Source organism: Miniopterus schreibersii, assembly GCF_964146895.1.
Source record: "Miniopterus schreibersii genome assembly, chromosome: 10".
NCBI classification, from domain to species: Eukaryota; Metazoa; Chordata; class Mammalia; order Chiroptera; family Miniopteridae; genus Miniopterus; species Miniopterus schreibersii.
In genome coordinates, this window is record NC_138110.1 from 60,002,668 (window position 1) to 60,025,685 (window position 23,018).

General features: G+C 50.1%; 1 protein-coding gene across 2 annotated transcripts; it reads right to left on the reverse strand.

Annotated features, from left to right (window-relative positions):
- Positions 1-838: 838 nt before the first annotated feature.
- On the reverse strand, positions 839-9,570 carry TP53INP2 (tumor protein p53 inducible nuclear protein 2). 2 transcript variants are annotated; one of them, XM_081148920.1, is made up of 4 exons: positions 9,341-9,570; positions 5,488-5,652; positions 4,802-5,096; positions 839-4,236 (listed from the first exon to the last, which is right to left on the reverse strand). In XM_081148920.1, exons 2-4 carry the CDS (start codon positions 5,615-5,617, stop codon positions 3,984-3,986), a joined length of 678 nt encoding a protein of 225 aa, XP_081005046.1. In that variant the 5' UTR covers positions 5,618-5,652; positions 9,341-9,570; the 3' UTR covers positions 839-3,983. The 2 variants fall into 2 exon arrangements, with proteins under 2 accessions (XP_081005046.1, XP_081005047.1); XM_081148921.1 differs by having other exon boundaries at positions 4,802-4,970; positions 9,341-9,542.
- Positions 9,571-23,018: the final 13,448 nt, after the last annotated feature.

Below are 23,018 nucleotides of genomic sequence, written 5' to 3' on the forward strand. Positions count from 1 at the left end.
GCCACCCAGGGTTTTCTAGGGACAGGAAGTCATCAGTAGCCCTTTTTCTCCACTTCATACAAGGGTTTCTCTAGGCACATGATGGATTGCTCCAAAACAATTGTGTCTATACCTCCTCCATTCATAAGCCCAGCCTGACCAGCAAGATTCTTGTAACAGCGTCAAGAATCTAGCCCAGTTTAGGTGAGTTTTCCACCTGCCATCCAGTTCTGTGGTGAGAGGGGTAGTCCCCAAATACAAGCAGTCATTATGTGTTATGTACTTCAGAGATGTCCACTACATTCTACCCTTTGCCTGCTCTGTAACTCATCATCAGGCTTAGGGGTGACTTATCATCAACACGCCCAGGTTTTTCCCTTTCCTGACTCAATTCTTATCAAAAAATTTATAGTCTACAAACCAGCTGCTTCTGCTCCCATCCTACCCTCTACCTACCTTCAGGGGACTTACATGCTTGGGGCAGTCCTTGTCTTGGTTTGGGTCTCAGCCTTCTGCTGTGTATCCTACAGCTAGACATATCCTTTCCCCTGCAATAGCTCCTTGCCGTTGCCATAACTCAGTGCCTGAGACCAAAAGGATGAGTTGGTGATTCTGTCATGCTATTTCAACTGTCTTAATTTATGTCTTACAATATAAAGATCCTCTAAAAGTAGTTATTTGTGAGTCAGACCCCACGCTGTCTGACTCTGTTCCCAGCAAGCTTATCTACCCTCTTCCTTCTCTTACGACACACATGAGAACCAAAGCCAGCCTAATAATGATACCCTCTGCCAGTACTGTGCTTGAGATTACAAAGTGCTTCTCCTACTTTACCTCTATTCAGGCAGAAAGCATAATGTGCTTTAAATAGATTTTTATTTGTTTTTCTTTATATTTTTCTCTCCCATAGAGGAGTAACATTACAATCTAACAATCCTGTTACACACGTACACAGGCATGCCACATGACCGTGTTGAGGTGGTTGTGTCCTTGAGTCTGTTGACGTCACAACATGGTCAACCAGAGTCTCCTCATTTCAGCCAGTCTCAACACTAAACACCCAAGACAGATGCACTCAACTTGGTTCCATTTGGAACTAGGTGGCAGGATAAGTGGAAAGATATAAGGGGGTATAGTGTGTCTGCATTCGGTTCCCCCACATAAAGCCACATGGATATGAGGAGGCATCCAAGAGCTCTAGTGGGGTCCTTATTGCACCTAAGATATTAGGGATCAGAGCAAATTGATCAGGGTACAGGCAGGAGCTGGGGAGCAGGCATACTTCAAAACAGCAGCAAACTGCATTCATACGCACGTGATACCCTGCTGGGGCCAGACTGGCAAAGGCTGGAGACCCAGCTTGAAGAGAGCACTTAGACGTATTAGGGAATTACTGTAAGTCGCCCTTTGATGTAATTGGGACTCACTCTAGAAACAGGTCCCTCTGACAAACTCAGTTTTGGCAAAGTGCTGGTAGTATTGACATTAATTAATACAAACTGGAATAAACTTCTCCAGGGTCTCTGAAAACATCAGTCAAGACAGACTCTCTAACCCCCCACCTGTCTAAGGTTGCATAGGACTTTGTGAATTCTGGTTCCCTCATATATTCAAGTTCTGTGGTTTAAAAAAAAATCCTGAAGCATGCTCAAGGTGAAAGGCACATACACAGTCAATACAGTATGACGAGGTCTGATGCTTCAGGAGTCAGACTAGCAGGAGACTGAGTAGTGTTGGTTCTTAGAAATCTATACACAATTAAAATATTGCCACACTCAAATGCTATAGAATCTATAGGAAAGTACAAAAACCTATGAGCCTTGCAATCAGCCAGGTGATGAGATTGGAAGGTTCTAGAACTACAGGAGCTCCAGAAATATGGGTGGGTGAGGGAGGGACCTTTTGCAATTTGAACCTAATGCCCTATTACTCACTCTTCCCCCACCAGAAGGATCATGGGAACTACCCAGGACTGAGCCTAGGCCCCAGCTGGCAGCAAAGGAGTAGGCAAGAAGAGTTGGAGGGAGTTTCAGCTCTGGAAGTGCTGAAGACCCTAAGCTGGCTGTGAAGTGACCAAAGGGTAGCTGGAAGAAAAAAGTGATAGGTCGTAACTGAAGGAGAGCCTTGGGGACAGGAGCAAGGTTGCTACTGGGGCCCTAGTGGACTGGCGTGGGGACTTTGATCCGTTTTTAGTGTAGATTTGGCTTACTCCCTTGGATAGGATACCCCAACAGGGCTTCCTCTGTCCCCATCCCAGCATCCATGGGGATACCCCCTCCCTTACCCACATATCTCATATGAGGCTTGGGGCTACAGGGTCAGGAAGGGCAGCTGCCTTTGCCCTCATGGGAATGCAGAGTTATCTCCAAGTCTCCACTTGACTGTGAGGCCTGGAAACCTGGAATTGGGGCGAGGGGGAAGACCTATGTTAGTTTGTAACAGGAAATCTTAAAAGTTTCAAGGAAGAAAGAGCACGCACTAGTAAATGATAGTTAGAGAAAAAGGGAAGCAACTCGGGGCATCCCAAGAGGCTGTTGCTGGTGTCTGAGCCCAAAATTCAGTCCCACCATGAGAAGAGGAAAGCTGGCTGCCCCTGTTCCCTCTTTCACCCAGGGATTCAGGTTCCCTCCTCCAGGTACTTACTGGAAGAGAAGGGGAGGGGAACCATAGGGCACCCATTTCTCCCCAGCAGCCTAGAAAGAGAGAGCACTCAGGGAGAAAATGGAGAGTGGTCCTTATGGCCCTGAACCTGGAGAGGGACTATTTGAGGATTGGGACAGTGAAACTCCTGGCCTCCTACCCAGGAGTGTTTATTAGCCATCCTGGGCAGAGTGTGAAATACAAAGCCAGAGGCAAATGAAAGCTGAGCTGTCAGTGTTGGGATGGCTTCACCCCACAGCTTGTCCTCCTCAGCATCACTCTTCATTCTTACACTGCGGTGTGCAGTTTCCCTGCCTAGAAGCCCTCTGGCCTGCATCTCTCCTAAGCTAGTTCTTAGCACCTTGGACATGTGAACAGATGGCCAGGATGGCAGGGCCTTGCCCAGCCTCTACTCCTGGGGTGACATGTTGGGGGTAGGGTGGCAAGGTATTAACTAAGCCTTTCAGACTCGGGGGCCTGCAGAGGGGTAGACTTCAGGAAGAGATTTGGGAGGTGGGATTATAGGAAAGGGAAATGGGGGCAGACTCCAGGCTCCAGCCTGAGGGCAGGGTTTGGCGGATCTCTGAGCAAGCACACAGTACTAGCTCCCATACAGCCCTGCTTCCTACAGCTGCTCACCCCCTCCTCCTGTCTGCACTTCCAGAAGGCTGCCTCTCTCCCTCAGTTCCCTCCACCTTTCTCCTTCGAATTCACATCTCACAGTCCTCTTCCACTTACTTTACCTTTCCAGGCCTAAGCAACTACAAGGAGCTCAGCCCCCAGGGAAGAGGGAGGGGTGAGACTAAACGCAGAAACCTGTCGTCTCAACCCCTCCCCACCCCATCCATTTGGGGGGAACTACTGGGAATGAATAATAAGGGAGCAGGAGTGAGTGTAGTGCCAAACATGAGATAGGGTGAGGCTGTAAAGTGGGGGTTGAAGGCGAGGAAAGAGCTAGATCTGGGACTGGAAGAGGAGACTGAGAAATAGCGGTACGCCAGGGGTAGAGGACGGGGGGGCAAGGATGATGTCAGGGCAGAGATGGGGACGGAGACCAGCAAAGGAGGGGCGGAGTGTCGGCATGGGAGATGAAGGGCTGGAAAGATGTTGGGCTTGGGGGCCAGAAGACAGAGGGTAAAGGGCGAGAGGAGGGCCAGAGGCGGATTAGAGGATCAGAAATGGGAAAGTCGAGGGGATTGAGAAGGGGGCTATCACCCCACCTCACACACTTAAGGAGGGAGGCTGTGGTATCCAGCCCGAGGCGGGCTGCGGGCGCCCCTGGAGCAACGCGCTGGCTGCGGCGGAGGGGCCCGACAGGGGTCGGGGTCGGCAAGGGGTTTGCAAGCGGTTGGGCGGGCGGACGCTCAGTAGTTGAACTGGCGCTGGCACGGCTGGTAGATGAAGCTGCCCTGGTGCCGAGACCGGCGCGGACGGCTCTCGCGGGCGCGGTTCTGCCGTTGAATCACCTTGGCGCTCAGCGCCTGGCGCTCCGCCCGCGGCCGGGCCCTCTGCAGCCGCCGCGCCTGGCCCGCCTTCTCCAGCAGAGCAGCGCGCGCCGGCGGAGGGGCGGCTGCGTGGCGCGGGGCCCGCGGCTCTCGCAGGACGGGCGCCAGCTCCCTGCGGGAACAGAGCGGGGCATGGTCAGCTCCAGGCCGGCGCGGAGCGGAGGCGGGCACGAGCACTTCCCGCCGGGTCCAGGCTCCCGCGTCCCGGCGCAGCGCTGTCTCCGTTCAGAGGGGGGCGCCCAACGCCCGTCTCTAAGGTGCCAGCCCTGCCTCCAGGCCAACCTGGAGATAGCTCCTCGGTTCTAGCCCGGGACAGGTAAAAACCGGATCCGGGGAGGACTCGACCCCACCTCTAATCCGGCCCCTGCCTTCCTTACGCGCCACTGGGAGCTGCACCCCCAGATGTTCCGTCCGCGCCCCTTCGACCCCTCAGTCGGTGTAGACTCAGCCCCGCCTCTCCCTAGCTCAGGCCCCGCCCCTGGGCCCCCAGGCGGACCCCCTTAGTCCGGGGCGCCTAGGCCTGACCCTTGGCCTCGCAGACTCTCCTCTAAAGGCCGCGCCCCCCGAGTGCCCGGGGTAGGGGTGGGGTGCCCGGGCTCCCTCCCGGAGCCTCCCGCCCGCCCCCGGCCCGGAGGGATGCCTTCCCCCCAGGACCCCGCGCTCCGCCGGCCGCTCACCCTTCGCTCAGGTCGCCGCCTGGCGGATCCGCGTCGGGGTGCGGGGAAGGGGGTCCAGGCTCCAGCACTATGGTGCTGCCGGTGACGTACACGGACATGCTGGGGTGCTCGATGAGGAGGTCCTCCAGCGGGCTGCTCTGCAGGCGCGCGGGCCCGAGGCCGGGCCCGTCTGCAGTGAAGCAGGCGGGAGGGGTAACAAACCAGCTCTCGTCCAGCAGGGAGGGCGCGGGCGGAGGGCGGCCCGCGGGGGCGGGGGCGGGCGCGGGGGCCGGACTGCGCGGAGCCGCGGAGCTGTCTATGGTGCGGGGCGGGAGGCCGTGCGGGGAAGGGGGCGAGGCGGGGCGGGAGGGGGGACACACAAGCGCGCGCACACACACACACACACAGGACACAGGGGGGCGGGGAGAGAAAGTGCATCGTTAGACCCGCAGCTCTGCGCGTCGCGCCCGCGGGGCACCCACTGGCCAGGAGCCTCGCTAGGGTACGTGCGGTGTGGGCCCCAACACTGCGAGCCCGGGAAACGGCCGTGGCTTGCGTGGGATGGGATCCAGTTACCCCGCCGCGGCCGTCAGCGCCTGAGCCCCGCGCAGCCCAGTAGCCTGCGGGAACGCCCCAGCCCCCTGGCAGCGCCCTTTCCCCCCGCCGCCCGCCCTGAGGCAGGGTCCTGGCCGCCACCCAGGCCTCACCCGGCAGGTCGATGAAGAGCCAGCCGTCCACTTCTTCCTCCGCCGCCACGAACGCGCGGGCGCAGTCGGGGCCCCCGGGCGGCGGGGGCGGGGGCGCGCTGAAGAGGAGGCTGGCGAGGCGCCGGAACATGGCGGCAGGGCGAAGCGGCTCAGCAGCGCGGAGACCTGAGGGCGGGAGAGGGTCAGAACCGCCGGACCGAGGCGCACCCCACTCCCGGCTGGGTGCCACGCCAGCCCCCGACCAGGTCAGAGGACAGCAGGGAGGGGCGGGGAAGACGTGGGGGTGCTTCCCGGTAGGTCAGCCCGCTCAGGCTTCTGTTTGCTGTGTGACCTTAGGAAGTGATTTAACTTATCTGGGCTTTAGTTTCCTCATCTGTCAAATGGAAATGAAAACAGTCCCCTCCTCTGGGCTCTAATAAGAATGACAGGAGCCAAACACAAAGAGCTTAGCACAGTACCTGGGCAGGGTAAGCCTAGTTCTCATTAATATTCCTGCATGCTCTGGGGACATGGGAAGAGTGGCATGCATGACGGACTCTGTCAAGGAGGGTCTCCAGAGGACTGGGCATCCAAGCTGGAGCTTGAAGGGTAAACAGGAGTTCTCCAAGCAAGGAGGAAATCGCCCAGTGTTGTGATTATTTATCATCGTCATAATATTGCTAACACTCATGTGCCAGGCCCTGCACTAAGCACTTTATATTACCTCATGTAATCCTCACAACCACTCTAGGAAGTGGGGTATGATTATTATCCCTCTTTTACAGGTGAAGAAATTGAGACTCAGAGAAGTAAAGTAACTTGCCCAACGTTTCACAGCTCATAACACACAGAGGTAGGATTTGAAGCCATGCAGTCAGATGCCAGAGGCAGCATCCATAATCACTATATTCCATTGCCTTTGCTGGGTGTCTGTCTGAATTAGGCATTTTTAACTTGGTGGGCAAGGGCCGTGGTCCATGCGTATTTTTCTGGGAAGAAGGACCTTGGTGTTCATCATGATTTCCCAAACAGCACTGCTTGAGCCCAGAGATTAACCACCACTATTCGAGCCTGCATGGCTTGAAAAGTGCTGGCTAGCAAAAATCTCACAGAACTGGTTCCATGTGACTGCACAGACCTCAATTCCGTCTGTGAAATGAACTCGGAAGATCCTGTTCCCACTGGCCCTCCCCCCCTTCTTGCCCCTTACTCCCAAGCTCCCGTTCAAGGCCAGCATCCCTGGCTAGGAAGAGGAACAGGTTGTCTGGCCCCAGGGAGACAACTAGTCAGGGGGAGGTGTTGGGGAAGGGAGGGAACTAGGATGCCCCAGGAGCCCTTAAGGATCAGCGCTGAGGGTTAGACCAGGATCGAAGGCCTCAGTCCGCCCGTCCCTGGGTGAAGATGAGGAAGGAGACCTGCGTCAGGAACACAGGCACCAAGGAGGTGGTTCTAGACCTGCTCCTCTCCCCACCTCCGCCTACCTCAGGTCTATACCTGGCCTGGGGGGAGGGGGTCTGGGTGTCCCTAAAGCTTGACCCTCCACATCTGTCCCCTGAAGATGATCAATAATTTTGCTACCCGGCCACTTGTCACCTTCCGTGTCACACTGCGTATAGAACTCCCTGGGAGCATATCCGTACTTCCATTCCCTGAAGGCATTCTACTCTTACTGTTAAACCCACCTGGGATATTTATGTGCAGTGGCTACTTCTCTCATTCCCTGGGAATGTTTTCACACCTGCCACAGAATTCCCTAAACTCCATATCCTGAGAGTATTTCCACATTTGCACACCCACAGTGGGCTCCAGAAGGAAGTGCTCCCTGGGTGCTGGCTTCCCTGGTGGAAGATCTGGGGGGATTATGAAAGGTTGGGCCATCCCAACTAGTACCTGCCCAGCACAAGCCACATATCCCAACCCATCTGTAGCCACAGGGAGGAGGTAGTGACTCAGTTACAAAAAATCCAGAAAGTTTGGCCCTTCCTGAAGGAAGGGACGATTGGGGCCTTGATGAAGAGCTCCCCCTTTCCAAGGACCTGCTACTTCATTGAGGTGAAGAAGTTAAGAGCTGTTTCAGGGACTATGATATTCACCCAGTCCATTTCACAGCCTGAGGATCAGAGGACATCAGTCTCTCAGGGCAGGACTAGCCCCAGGTCACTGAGCATCCAGTCCAGAGTATACATAGAGAAACCTCAGTGCAAATAGTCCCCCAGTGTACTCATTATGCAGGAGAGGAAGGGAGGTCAGACATGAGTCAGACCTTGATCCAGTCACTGCTACCCTCAGACCCCCTCTGCCCAGCTACAAAAAAGGTCTGGGCTTCCTGACACCAAAATTCATCCTGCACTTACCAGAGCACCCACTGTGTACCAGAGCCTGCTCTGGGCCTCCTCAAATTACAGACAGATTGAGGTAAGAAGGCTGGGGTGGGGGGAAACCTGCCTGCCCGAGGTCACACAGCAAGTCAGTGACAGAGCCAAGAGTAGCAGCAGCAGCCAGCCAGTGCCCGCCCTTCTCATGACCACTGGGGAGTCTCCCGGATTTTCTTTCCCAGCCCTGCCAGCTTCCTGGTTCTCACATTCCCAGCCCTGCTCCAGGGAGAACCATTCCCTTTAATAACTGCAGCAGCTGTGCCCAGAATAGCACTTGAGCCCCAAGCCACCTCTACCCCAGCCCATCCTTGAGCAAAGCCCATTCAGCCCCTAGGCCCACACACTTAGGAAGTCAGAAGCTGTCTTCTACCCTTTCTTATGCCCCTCTCGGTGAGCAGAGAGGGGCAGCACAAGTCTTATAATCACCAGCACTAGGCCAGGTCATGTCCTATCTGACAACTCTGGGGGTTGGGGAGGTGATGAAGGGCCAAATTCACACCCCCCACCCCACCTCAACATCAGCCCTAGAGACACCCTGATGCGGCCAATGACTCACTTCTCTGCGGTCAAAACAGCTGGGAGACAGCTATTTCGGGGAGCTCTGGGACTCCAAGGTACAAAGTGAGGGTCAGAGCCACAAAACGGGGACCCAATCTCCAAAGAACCCCTGGAAAAAGATTCAGGAGTGAGGAGCCCTATCAGTTTTGGACGGTACTAGGCCCAAGGTAATGTTGCCAGTGACAGGAGGCTGTGTAACTGGTTACTTGTGCTGAGTTCCTACTAGGCCTGTGCCGGTGGCTAATGCATCTGTGGCTCACTCAGTGGGCATAACTCTAATCAGCTGCATAACCACAGTGAGCCACTTACCCTCTCTGGGCCTCAGTTTCCCCTTCCGTGAAATAGGATCTAAGACCCCTAGTTTTGGGGCTGGGAGTGAAGTAAGACAAAGCACAGAATGCCTGTCAGAGATTAGGAGGATGCTATTATGTTAAACCCAGGGGTGCAGGGAGGGGACTCCACCACCACCTGGCGCTGCCCCAATGACCTGGAGCTGCAGCTTCAGGCCTCCCTTCAATTCCTGGCTCCCCCTCCAACCTAGACCCAGCAGCACTATCCGAACCCCTCTCCAGTCGCAAGGAGAAACCAGGGGATCAGAGGCCTGACCTCAGTCCCTGGATTAACCCAGGGAACTGCCAAGGCCCCTCCGATACCCGCTGCTTTCCAGCGGCCCTCACGCAGGGGCCCAGTCGCAGCCCAGCGCCCACCGGGTCACAGGAGGACGCGGGACCCGAGCGGGGGGGGAGGGGGGGCGGGGGAGGGCGGTGCCGGCCTTGGTGACGTCTCAATGTCAAATGCAAATAGAGAGACGTCACGGTCGGCCCGGCCCGCGACAGCCAATCCGGAGACGGGAATGCGCCCCGGCGGCCGCCGGCGGAGACGGACAAAGACCAGGAGCTGGGGTTCGGGGAGCCCCCAGGCCAGAGCTGGTCGGGACTCACCGGGTACCCAGGCGGTGCGGCGGGCCGGGTGGCGCTGAGGTAGTTTGTTCGGCGGAACGGCCGGGGGCCGACGGCTGATCACAGGCCCGACGGCATCGCGGGGCTGGCCGGGGAGGCGGCGGGGCTACGCGGGGGGCGCTCGTGGCTGCCGCGCTCGCCCGCGCGCGCGGGGCTTCGGGCGTGTTGTGCAGCCGCCGCCGCCGGGCTCGCAGCACAAATTGGAGCGTTCAAACAGCTGATCGTGACGTCACAAAGGGGCCCGCCCGCGCGCGTCACGGGCGGGCGGGGCGGTGACCAATCCCAGGCTGCGGGTCCCCCTCCCGCCTCCTCCGCGGGTCGCCGGCCGGTGGCTCCCGCCCAGGAGCCCAACGCCGAGCCGCGGGCGCCGCCCGGGCCGGCGGCTGCTGGGAGCCGGATCCCCTGCCCCAGGGGAACCCAGAGACCTCTCAGTGAGAAGGGTGCGACTCCTTCCTACGGGACCCCATCTTCCTGCGCGCCCTCCTCATATCCCAGCGCCCTCGCCCTGCCCTCTGCCCCCCAGACCCTTTCACCTGCACCCCGGGTCCAAGTTCCCCAATCCGTACTCCCACCCCGGCACCAAGTCCGTGCGCCTGCACCCCCAGCCGCTTGTCTCGTTGCTCACCCCCCCTTTCCTGTGTCACCTCCGCACCCCTACACGTTCTCCGCTTTCCGACCCCACTTGTGCTCAGCTGGGCAGGAGTGAGAAGGGGGGTTGCCCGGTTCCCCGCTCCGGAGTGCAGAGGGGCTGGTTAGCCATGGGAAGCCTCGCGGAGCGGGACTTGGAGAGGATTGCTCTGGGCCGAATGAACACTGACCTAGAGACCTCCGGTGCTGGACGTTTACACACCTCCTTGCATCTGTTGCAACTGGGGGCTGGACAGAAAAGTGACAGGACGAGGACCGACTATTATTAGTCCTGACTTGCGCGCAGGGAAAGAAAGCGAGGCTCGCAAGTCTTGCTGTTAGTATGCGGATGCGTGTTCAATAATGCGTTCGACATTCATTGAGTACCTACCGTCGCCACTGCCAGACAGCTGACAATGAACGCGCGCTGAGCGCCAGGCACTGTGCTATAGCACTGTATGTGCGTTTTGATCTTTACGACAACCCTGGGAGTGCTTCAGCCTCTTTCAGGAGACAGGGCCCAGTCCTGACTGCCCCAAACTTGCTGTGTGGTCCTTAAACGAGTCATGTTAAGGGCCTCAATTTTCTTATCTGTAAGCTTAACATGTCCAAGTTTCCTTCTAGAGAGTCTTTCAAACTTTCCTCCCTCAGGACTGCCAGTCCCATGCTCTAGGCCCCCAGGTCTCCCAGTGGCCTAGGAAATGCCTGGGGAGACCACAAATATGCACCCTCAGAACCTCCAGGGCCAGAGGTTCTGGGCCCTCTCTCAGTAAAGCAGGGCTGGTGGAGGTGGGTCTGAGAGCTGCCCATCTGGCCCAACGGGGAGGGAGGTGGGGAGCTAAGCCAGAGCTTCATGCTCTGGTGAGAAAATCCTGTCCCTGCCTAGTTGAAACCCCAGAGGGACTCCTCAGCCCTAGCAACTAGGAGAAGGAGCCAGGAAATAATACCCAGAGGTTTTCAGAGGGAGGAGAGAGCAGTGTCTTGGCCCCTGGAGTGGTGTTCCCAAAGTGTCCTCATTCTGCGCAACCCTGAGCCTCTGCCTATCACATCTACTTCCTGTTAGCTTCATACCCTCTCTTGACCTCCTTGCTGACTTAAACTAAATAATCCCTAGCATGCCTTTCCTGTCACACTACTTGTCTCTTCTAAAACCTCCTGTGGCTCTCAAAATACCACACTCCTTAACACAGCATTCATGGCCTTTCATGATCCAGCCCCAGTTTTCTCCAGCTGTATCCCCCCCACCCCTTCTTCTCCTATCTGCACCTTGTGCTAAGGTCAAACTCATTTTCTCTTCAACACTCTACAACCATACTTGCTCAAGCTCCTCCCCTGTCTGGAATACCCTCTTCGGGCCTTTCTGAATTCAGATCTTTCCTGTCTGCAAGATTCTACTCACCCCTTCTTCCTCTGGGTAGCCTTCCCTGTCCCCACCCATGTGTCCAGAGTCACCTTGATGGACACTTATTTGTTCACTAAACAGTAAGTGGTGATGACTAATTGTGTGTGTTTATGTATATGTGTCTTCCTAAGTGGATGGTTGGCATCTCAAGGGCAGAATCTCTGTCCATATTTTCCCCTCACCAGGCCTGTGCCGGGCCTGGCAGAGTAGACACTAATCAAAGGCTCAGTAATTACAGCTCAAGAAGGGTGGCTGGCACAGAAGTCTACACCTGGCCCCTCTACCCTGGTACAGGAAGCATGCTATTGGGGACAGGGTTTTAACTGTCCAAGCCCAGGGAAGGGAGTTCCTGGCATATATACTGATACCCTAAATGACCTGGATTCTGCTCCCAACCTTAGCTGAACCCCATGTACAGGCTACTACGGCAGATTCCAGCCTTCAATTTCTTTGTAGAGTCAGAGATATCCATGGAAGTAGGGGCCTGGGGCCCAGTGGAATCGCATCCTGAAACTCCAGGGACACATCCCCCTCCACTGCAGAGATATATCATCAAGGCTGGAGAAAACCTCAGACCTTAATTCATCCAAACTCCTTATTTTATAGGTAGAGAAACTGAGGCACACTAAGATATAGAGAGATCAGAGTACTTGGTTAGAATTATAAAGCAGCAGAGCCATCTGCTGACACTGGCCCCAGGAAGTATCCTGGAGTCTCATTTCCAATCAGATGTAACGTGCCACTCCTGTGTACATACATGGATAGATATGCACATCTATGCATACACATGAATGCATCCATATACAAACATGCACACATGCACATGAGCTCACATCCACAGGGTCAACACATGCCCACCCAATCCCTGCCAAGATGTAAGTGCTTGCCCAATTTTATGGGCCCCAGGATTAGAGGTCAAGAGGACACCCTTTCAATCCTCTTAGGGCCTAGGGTTTGCCCTCACCAAACCCTGAGGGCTCCCCAATGGCTTGGGGCCCCCCACTTCAAAGGAAAGAAATGTGTCAGCCTGGGTGTGTCCTTCACAGGACCTTGCGTGTACTCAAAAAGGTATAAGCCTGCTGAAGAACTGGCTCACCAGTGCCCCCCCCCACTTCCCCATCTAGAGGGCAAGGCTGAGACAAAGCCCAGTGGGTAGCTTGGAATCTGAGTTCCCACCAGCAAGGCTCCGTCACTGTAGAAGCAGAGTCGTCTCCGCCCCTCCCCCCACCACCCACAATTAGGTTTACAGTTAAACAAGTAATATTGATGATACAATTGGGATTTCTATGGGCCAGGTACTATTCTAAGCCCCTACTTGTGTTGATAACTCATTTAATCTTCACAACAATCCCCTAATATAGGTTATATTATTCTTCCTATTTTACTGATGAAGAAACTGAGACAGTTCTAGGGAAGAAACTGAATTGGTAAAGCTACCTAAAGTAGACGTACTCCCCAATTCCCTCAACAGATAAGCCTGTATGTTAACAAGGGGACATATCCCCTGAACTTCTTGTACTCAGAAAGCTTTGTTGTTCAACCCAGAGATATCTGAATTGAGGGTAACTCGTGTGTGTGTGTGTGTGTGTGTGTGTGTGTGTGTGTGTACACACCATGAAAAACTGTGGTCTGATTGTCAGTAAATCCAGATTTCCATCATGGTTCTATCAATCCTGGGCTTACTGCCTGGCTCTGGGCAAGTCACTTTCTTTGAGCCTCAATTTCCCATCTGTAAAATGGCTGGCTCCAAGCTTTCTAAACAGTACTCCATTCCCAACCTCCAAGCATCTGGGTTTCTGGGTTTGTTTGTGTGAACTGTGCTTAGTGCCCCTGATGGTGATGAGGTGATGGTCAGGACAGGATTCATTTCAGGAAGAGGAGACAGGTGGCAGGAAGCCAAATGCCTGGCTTAGTTTTAGTCCATCTGCTCATGGTGTGAGGTGGGGTGGTGACTTTGGTGCTCACAGTTATGCTTGTGGGTGTGGACAAGTACCCAAGTGAGCTGCTCAGGTGTGAGTGCCCTGCATAAATTCCCACATTTAGAACTTTTTAAAAGTTTATCTACACTTATACAAATAAGATCACACCATTCATACCTATTTTTGCCGAATAGTGTATCTTAGGGAGCCTATTGTCACATACAGAGCTTTTGCGTATTTAAAAATATATACTATTAATGTTAGAGAAAGAGAGGGAGGGAGAGGGAGACAGAGATAGAAACATCAATGAGAGAAAAACATCAACATCAATTGGGGATCAGGGAGGCACCCTGCTCTGGAATCGAGCCCCCAACCTATATGCCCTGACACGGAATCAGGAATGAAACTGGCGACCTCCTGGTGCATGGGCCTATGCTCAACCACTGAGCGATGCCAGATGGGCAACATTTAGAATTTTTGAAGGGAAATGGTTGCATTCCCTCCAGCTTTGAGGCTGGGGAGGAGAGAGTTGACCGCAGGGTTCCCAGCCACTCTTCTAGGAGAAATGGATTCCCTGAAGCTCAGAGCACTGCCCTTTTCTGCTCACAGCTTTTCCTTGTCTCCCTACCACCTCCAGATGCAATTCACACTGCTGGCCAGGCATCCTCTCATGGTACCTGGTACACAGTAAGCATTCAGTGAGGACTGACAAGAGGCGTGATTGAAGCTGCCCTCACCCACTCTGTTTAGCCTGTCACACACACACACACACACACACACACACACACACACACACACACACACAGCACATGATCACACTCTAAACCACCACCAGCCTTCCTGCTTCTAGGATTTTGCTCTTGTAGTTTCTGCCTCCTTCGGAACCCTGTCCACTTACCCACTTCATCTCTCTGTGGAATTGCATGGAATGGTTATTTCGACATCATTTAGTGCTCTAAGTTTACAGATGAGGAAACTGAAACCTGGATGAGGGGGAAGGACTTGTGCAGAGTAACAGAATGAGTGTGTGAAAAGGGGTAGGACAGGAACTTGAGGCTTCTGCCTCCAGTTCTTATCGCTTCACTCTCTACTCCTAGAGTTCAAACAAAATCAACCTGTATTCTCTCAAAATATAGTATATAAAGTTAACATAATTGTGGTATATGGACTACTACTAAGCATTTAAAAAGGAATAAACTAATACCTGCAAAAAATATTGATGAACCTCAAAACACAAGGCTGAACAGAAGAAACCAGATGCAAAAGGGTACATACCACAGGATGCCATTCACATGAACTTCTAGAACAGGCAAAAGTAAGATATACCAACGGAAAGCAGATCAGTAGCTGCCTGGGCGGGGTGGGGGGGTGGAAGGACTGACTACAAAGAGGGACGAGGGAATATTCTGCAGTGATAGAAATGCTCAAAATTTCAATTGTGGGATTGGTTACTTGGGTGTATATAGAGGGTGTCCCAAAAAAATGTATACACACTTTAACAGCTGATAGCTCCATTTTGAAAATGAAATGTATTTTAATAAACACTGCCTTTATAATTATTCAAAGTGTGTGTGTACATTTTTGGCAACCCTATCTTTGTCAAAGCTCATTACACCTCAACTAAGTTGGTTTAAAAAGAATAAAAAACTTACTCCATTTAGTTGAGAAAATACAATATAACCACTGACCTATACGCACAAAATCAACATTGACCAACTTGTTTGAGGACAGTCAGCCATTCATAATTCCCAGGTCAGATGTTTTTCCTTCTTTGAAGTGAACTTGTCACAGATTTGGGTCAGATCATCATTTTCCTTGGACTTTTTGTTCAAGAACTTCCTCTGTCACAACTGTTCCTGACTTGGGTCAGATTAGAAAGCTAATGACTAATGCCTCCTTGCTCTATATCCAGGTGACTTACTGTCTTGCCAGATTTAATTTTTCTTCTAGGGCCTTCAAAGCTTTTTGGTTCTGTCCCTTAAAAAGAAAAAAGTATTTGCACAAGTATTAATAATCATGGCTACTATTTATTTATTGCTTTCTATGTTCCAGGAGGTGTTCTAAAGGTTTTTCATGTAAATCTCTCATTACAGCTTCACAGTGATCCTGTGAGGGAGCTACTCTTATTATTCATATCTTGAAGGCTCCGAAACAGAGGCACAGAGAGTTCGAGGTATCTGCCCAAGGTTTGACAGCTACTAAGTAACAGACTGGGATATGAGTCCTGTCATCCTGGCTCCAAAGCCCATATACTAAATTCCTGCATATCTAGTTGGATGGGTTCTTCAGATGACCTCTCTCCACTGAATGGACTGAGAGAGAAATACATTTTTGGAGGTGGGGGAAAGGGTGGTGAGGCATGGAAGGGATTGAACAGAGAGGTAAGAGGTTGTAGCTAGCCTTCTCAGTTTTTCTGGGCTGCCTTTGCTCAACCTCACATCAATGGGGACCTCTGGAAATATGACCCTACAGTCAATTGGCTCTGGTTCTCAGCCCAGAACACTAGGGACAGGGAGCCAAATAGGTGAGAGGTGACAGATGAGGCTTTTGGGGATGATGCCAGGAGCAGCCCAGGTGCCTCCTCTTAAGCCAGGGTGTCCTTGGGGAAAGCAGGTGGGACAGAGGGCATGACATGAATCCTTCTTTCAGAAGGAGGATCAGCCTCGCTCCTTTGCCTGGGGGTGTTTGTATTCTAACCACCTGAAGTCTTTTAAAAAATTAAAATGTAGGGATGGGTGGAACGGGTCACTGGGGAGAAAAAGGGACATCTGTAATATTTTAAACAAAAATAAAATTTAAAAAAATTTAAAATGTATTTAAAATGATGCAACAACTTACATAAATATTGTATAAATTCCAAGCAAACTTCTTAGTTTCTAAAAAATTATAAACAGAAAATTCAAACAATCAAAGTCAAGGTCACCCTTGACCACCCGTCATTCAATCCCAGAGACCTTCTACCACCGCCCCTAATTTGGAATGTGTCCTTCCCTTTTTTTGTACACAACATATGTATATACATATAGGAAGTGTTTTATTTCATAGGGCTTGTTTTGCTTCTAGGTTTAGAATTATGCTTTAAGATTTTTAATTTACTTACTTAGTTACAGGGACATAGTTCAAAATTCCAAAGGTTCAATAGGAAATACAGTGAAAAGCAGGTGTGTCTCCCTCCCCTGTTCCTAACCACTCAGTCTCTTCCCGGGAGGCAACTACCAACTCTAGTTTTCTTCTATTCCTTCCAGTGATATTCTATGCATTTAAAATCCAATGCATATATACATGTATGCATTTTTGCACATACATAGAGGCACTGTTCTGCCCCTCCCCCTTGTTTTCCCCCCCACTTTTCAACATATCTCATATACCTTTCCTTATCAAGAAAAGCCTCATTCTATTTTATTTTTATGAGAGGCAGGGAGAGGGACAGAGAGATAGAAACATCGGTGAGAGAGAAACATCATCGATCAGCTGCCTCCTGCATCCCGCCTATTTGGGATGGAGCCTGCAACTCGGACAGGTTCCCTGACCAGGAATCATACCATGACCTCTTGGTTCCTGGGTCAAGGCTCAACTACTGAGCCACACCTGCTGGGCAGGAAAAGCCTCATTCTTTTTCATGCCTGCATTGTATTCTGTCGTGGTATGCACAATATTTACCAGTCTCCTAATGAAAGAAAGGTTGTTTCTCATATTTTATTACTACAGACAATACTGCAATTAATATTTTTATCCATTATTTTGCATATTTATTTATAAGATGAATATTAGTGGGGATTAGTAGGTTGAGGTTATCTAAAAAGTTTAAGGAGCAATGTAAAAGTTAATAGGTATTGCCAAATAGCTTTCAGGATGTAACAGTTTATACTGCTTGTAGGTTTGTTTGTTTCTACATAAATATACACTCTGTCCTGCAGACTCACATTTTTCACTCAGCAATATGACTTGGGAGTTCTACCTATGTCAATACATGTAGATATACCTCATTTAAAAACAAAAAACAAAAAAAAACTTGTCCCTGGCTGCTTTGGCTCAGTGGTGTGAGCATCAGCCCACAGACTGAAGGGTTCTGGATTCGATTCCACCCAAGGGCACATACCTCGGTTGCATCCCCAGCCCTGGTTCAGGCAGTGGGAGGAGCAACCAATCGATGTGTCTTTCTCACATCTCTCTCTCTCTCTTTCTCTCTCTCTCTCCCTCCCTCCCTCTCCTTCTCTCTCTTCCTTCCACTCTCTCTGAAAAGCAATGGAAAAAATATCCTCAGGTGAGGATTAAAAAAAAGATAAGTATACATATTTTAAATTATATAGATGCTGTTGCATTGCTCTCCCAAAGTGTTGTTCCAGTTTAGACTTCTACTAATGCTGCATAATAGCTTTAGGTTTACGTTTAGAACTGGCCCATGTGCTTCCTCCTGAATCAAAGCTCAAAGCCCCAGTTATCACTGGGATCATTCAGGCCCTGATACACCCTCAGCCCCTGCAGAATCTGAGTGAACAAGCTGAGTGTTGGGAAGGATGAACACAAATGAGGGCCAGGCTGTCCCCATTAATCAGGTGGTCACCCAGGTAACATAACCCTTTCCAAAGGGAAGGCTACTTTGGGAGAAAGTGAGCCCTCCCTATCTCTAGAGGTGTCTGACTGGAGGCTTGGTATGAACAAATGCACTGAGCATTTACTCTGTGTCTAGTGCTGGGTGTCTTGACCCAGAGATGAGTCAAACCCAGATCCTGCCCATTCAGAGCTTGATAGTCATGGGGAAAATAGATAAGTAAACAGACAATGACATTCTGTCTCCTAAGTATTGAGTTGGACTTCCTTTTCTGAAAATATCTGGAACTTCCTGCTACACACATGGAAATCTGGAAATAAAAGCAATAAACATCCTTTTAAATGCACAACTGGACCTGCAATAGTTTGGGTTTTAACAGACAATTGGGGAGATGAAGATTTGGGTTTATGTGAAACTTAGGGTTGGAACTGAGACCTTTGATAAATCTAGAGCCCTTGAAGATAGACACCCACAGTGAAAGAGTACACTAGGGAGAAACAAACAAACATCTGACTACTAGCAAAGGAGACAAAAATCCGTGTGTCCTATGTGTCTGTCTTGACTCGGTCTTTAGGTGGGGGAAAAACTGTTTCCTGAGAATTTGAAACCACGTACCTGCCCCTCTATGTGTCTGGGGTTCATGTTTATATCACCTGCATGCTGGGAATCCCTGAGGCTGAGAAATTAACATAAAAAGAGACCTACTCCAAAACTCTCTCTCAGATGCCTAGCAGAAACAAATACAAATCCTCTCTGGGTTTCCCCCACAGCTCCTGCCCCCCATTGTGCACTACACAGAATTCCTATATATAAAGCCCTTCCAAACATTAGCTAATCTGCAAGGAAACAACTGATGAAATACACAAGGAAACAATCCACCATAAGTAAGATTCAGCAGACACAACCAACAGAACAATCAGACTCCCAGTAACTCCAGATAACTGATTATTGGATAGTGATTATTATTATTATTTAAATATATCTTTATTGATTTCAGAGAGAGGAAAGGAGAGGGAGAGACAGAGATAGAAACATCAATGACGAGAGTCACTGATCAGCTAGCCCGCAACCCGGGCATGTGCCCTGACGGGGAATCGAATCCCGATCGCCTGGATCCTAGGTCGACGCTCAACCACTGAGCCAAGCCCGGCCGGGCGAATAGTGATTATTAAGTGCAGGATAGAGGTAGCTGCTAAATGCTTTGGGAGCACAAAGAAAAAACACTCCCTGATGGAATCAAAGTCTTCATAAAGAGGGAAATTTTAAGAATGGGCTTTGAAGGATATGTAGGACTTTGCTAAGTGAAGACAGATGCTTTTGGGAGTAGGTGGTGGCGTGTACAAAGTAGAATATGTTTCAAGGTTCATCCAAGGGAATGGCTATTGGTAGTTTATTTTCTCAGGTGCAAAGAGGGCAGAAAAATGGGGGAAGAGGTAACAGAGGCAGGTGGAGGATAGATCATGCTGGCCCTTCCCTTGCAAGTCATCTTAAGGACTTGATTCTTAAACCAAGTGCAAAAGAAAGCCAGTGAAGGATTTTAAGTGAGAGGTTAGTGATATTCATTCATTTGCTCATTTATTCATTCACTCATTCATTCACTCAACAATAGGTGTCAGGGATAGAGAATGGGTTGAGAGTGAAGAGTGGCAGCAGGAGGGTAGTCAAGAAGTTTAACAGACATCTAGGTGAGAAATCCTGGTGGCTTAGACCAGGGTGGTGGCAGTGAAAATGGAGAGGAGTAAGATGAATTTGACTGATTAGGTCAAAGTTTTAAGGTGGATTGTATACAAGGGATGGGGAAGTGGGAGATATCAAGATTGATTCCCAGCCCTGCAGGCATTGCTCAGCTGTTGAGTACCAACCTATGATCCTATGATCCAGGAGACCGCGGTTTGATTCTGGGACAGGGCACATGCCCAGGCTGGATCCCCAGTGGGGGGGGCGGGGTGCAGGAGGCAGCCAATCAATGACTTTCTCATCATTGATGTTTCTATCTCTCTCCCTCTCCTTTCCTCTCTCTGAAATCAATAAAGATGTTAAAAAAAAAAGGCTTTAAAAATTTTTTTTAAACTTTTGTGATCCAAAGGACACCACCAAGAAATGAAAATGGGGAAGGACAGTAAGAAACTAAGAGAATTCCTGGGCAACTGGAATGGGAAAACTGAGACAAGAATTAAACAAAGCCAAACAGTTTGGGCTGCTTACAGCCAGCTTGAAAACTGCAAGACCTTATCTTCCCCAACAAAGGACACTTGAGAACAAATGGCTTATACCTCTCCTCCATAACCAGAGAATACATAGCTTTAATCACCCTGGCCTGGGAAAATAAAAAACAAATATCCAATTAATGACATTCGTGCCAGCTAAACCCAAAGATAGATGAAGTCTTGGGGACAAATAACAAAACCCCAAAAACATTTGGATGGTGTTACTAGATGGGGGTATGTTAGGCAGGAAAGATAGCTGTTAGGGCAGGAGGAGGAGAAGGGGAAAAGGGGGAGTTTATCTCACCCACTGAACAAAAGTCAGCAAGATAAAACCACTAGATGTTCTCATAAATTCTGGAAAATGAAGCAACTGTAAAAGGGGAACCTTGAAACCTATGGGGGGGGAGTATAAAACCCTTGAACCCCCACCAGGCACCCAGGGCGCTCAGACTAGCTGAGTTGCCCACTTGTGCTTTATGCCAAGTGTATTTTTAAAAAAATTTTTTTGATTGATTTCAGAGAGAGTAAGGGAGAAACAGATAGAAACATCAATGATGAAAGAGTCATTGATTGGCTGCCTCGTGCATGCCCCCTACTGTGGATCAAGCCCACAACCTGTGCATGTGCCCTGACCAGGAATCAAACCACGGCCTCCTGGATCATAGATCGATGCTCAACTGCTGAGCCATGCTGGCCGGGAAGGGCGAAGTTTTTAATTTTGAAGAAGTCCAATTTATCCTTTTGTTGCCTGTGCTTTTGGTGTTATAACTCAGAAACCATTGCCTAACTCAAGGTCATGGAGATTTACTTCTATGTTTTCTTCTAGGAGTCTTACAGTTTTAGCTCTTACATTTAGGAGCTATGATCCATGCACACTCATGTTTAAGAACCACTGGTTTGGGTTACATCTTCTACTTATCATGGCTAATCACTGTTTTTCCCAAAGACAATCCAAACCCTAAGAAGAATTTGTAAATAATTTGTTAGGATAGTGCAAATAATAATAAAACAGCTAACAATGTATATTGAGCACTTGCTATGTACTAAGCATTTTACATTACATAATCTTGTTCAGTCTTCAATATGTTTGTTATAATCTCCTCCACTTTTCATGATGTAATATACTTTAAGATGATGTAATACATGTCTCTTCCTTTTATGTAAAAGGAAATACCAACGTTTGTTTTGTATTGGTCTCGCCTATCAATAACCAGTGTTGTAGCTGGACCAGCCCTTGTGGTTCTTCTTATTATGATTTCAAGATACCCTTCAGCAATAACCATCAGGAAACTTTGAAAAGATAAGGTTTATTACTTACAAGACTGGTAAGACCTGAAAATTACACAGCACACCTGGGGCCACACAGTAAAGTTAAGGAGAGAGAGAGAGCTCACAGGTCACAGGCCTGGGGTGCTGCTTTTATTGGGGCCAAGGGGGTTGCCTAGAGTTTCATAGGCTCACACTTTATTGGTGAATTTAAAAAGCAGGAATTTAAAGCCCCAGAAGAAAGAAAAGCAAACAAGTAGCCCCAGTGGTAAGTTATTTAAATCAACCAGTATCTCTAAAACAAAGGAGCCTCAATAAGGGGGAGGCTGTCAGGCTCTTTATCTAGTTGTGTGGCTGGAAACGTGTTTACTCAAGATGGCTGTCCTTGAAGTGGGTGTCTCAGCAATCAAAGCTTAAGACAGATAATTGCATTATAAAAAAAGGAAGAAAAAAAACCCACCCAATGTCAAGCCTTACACTACACACATCTTTAGGAAGGAAGGTTGTACAGACTAAACAAACTAATGTATGTTAAAAGTATGGCACAATGCTTGGCAGAGCAGGGCTCAAAGGATGAGAGTGCCTCTCTCCGTTCCTTCATGATCCCCTCTCCCAGTGGAGACCTGCTCCTCCCACTGGTCAAGGAGCTATCTGCTCCAGGGCAGAATTTTGCATTCTGCTACCATTCTGCTCCCTTTCTCCCTTCCCTCATCATAGTTTGAGATTTTACTTTTATTTGTGTTATTTTAAGCCTATCACATCTCTGCAGCTACTCTCCAAGTTCCATAAAAGCAAGGGATACAACTTTGTCATTGCAATATTCCCCAACACCAGGTATAAAGCCTGGGGATATAACGATCTTTAAAAAATATACATTTTTCTGGTTTAAAATTCTCCAATGGCACATGAATTGCACTTTGAATAAAGCCCAAATTCCCAACCATGGCGAACAGGTCCCTACCTGATTGACTCATATCTGCCTCTCCATCCACACCTTCTACTACTCTGTCTTCTTGGACCATAACTTACTTGTTTCCTTTCTCAAACACACCTTGCTGTTTCTTGACTTGGAGTCAGTGCCCTTCAGCTTGGAAGCTCTGGATTAATTTCTCATCTTTTAGGTCTCAGCTTAAATGCCACCTCTTCTCAGAGTCTTCGCTGACCACCCTGTCCAGTGTTAATGTTATCGTTGCAAGTAGCTAGTTAATAATAGGAAGACAACAAGGGGAGGCCAGACATTATAAGCACGGTCATCTGGGCAGCTTCACGCTCTGTTCCCTGGCTCCTCAGGGAACCACCAATCCATTCCCTGCAGATCAGTGGGGGAAGATATCTAACAAAGGGGGAGATGGGTGCATGTGCAGTGAAGTCAGGATTATGTAGGGAAGGTGTTTGCCTGTCAGTCTAACCTGGGGAACAATGGATTAGCTAGGGGGTGGACCCCATCAGAAGAGCACAAAATCTTGGAAGCTCCTGGTTAAAATCACCAGAGTTCCCTTCTGTTCTCATCTCTGCGCTCGTGCTCTTGTTCTCTCTTGCTCCTGACCCACACTCACCCATGCACTCAGCTGCTCTCCGTAGCCATGTAGGCTTAAGCAGCCACGTGGCCCATGGCCGTGACCACCTCACATACAATGGACTGCGTCTGGGAACACAAGCTAAACTAGCCAGATGTTGGACTGGACTG

Bases quoted from the DNA above. Each gene is read 5' to 3' on its own strand.
- TP53INP2 (XM_081148920.1), bottom strand. From the start codon at position 5,617: ATGTTCCGGCGCCTCGCCAGCCTCCTCTTCAGCGCGCCCCCGCCCCCG. The intron at 5,097-5,487 runs GTGAGGCCTGGG...CCCGCACCATAG, and splicing joins GCTCTTCATCGACCTGCCGG to ACAGCTCCGCGGCTCCGCGC. The intron at 4,237-4,801 runs GTGAGCGGCCGG...CTGTTCCCGCAG, and splicing joins GGCGGCGACCTGAGCGAAGG to GGAGCTGGCGCCCGTCCTGC.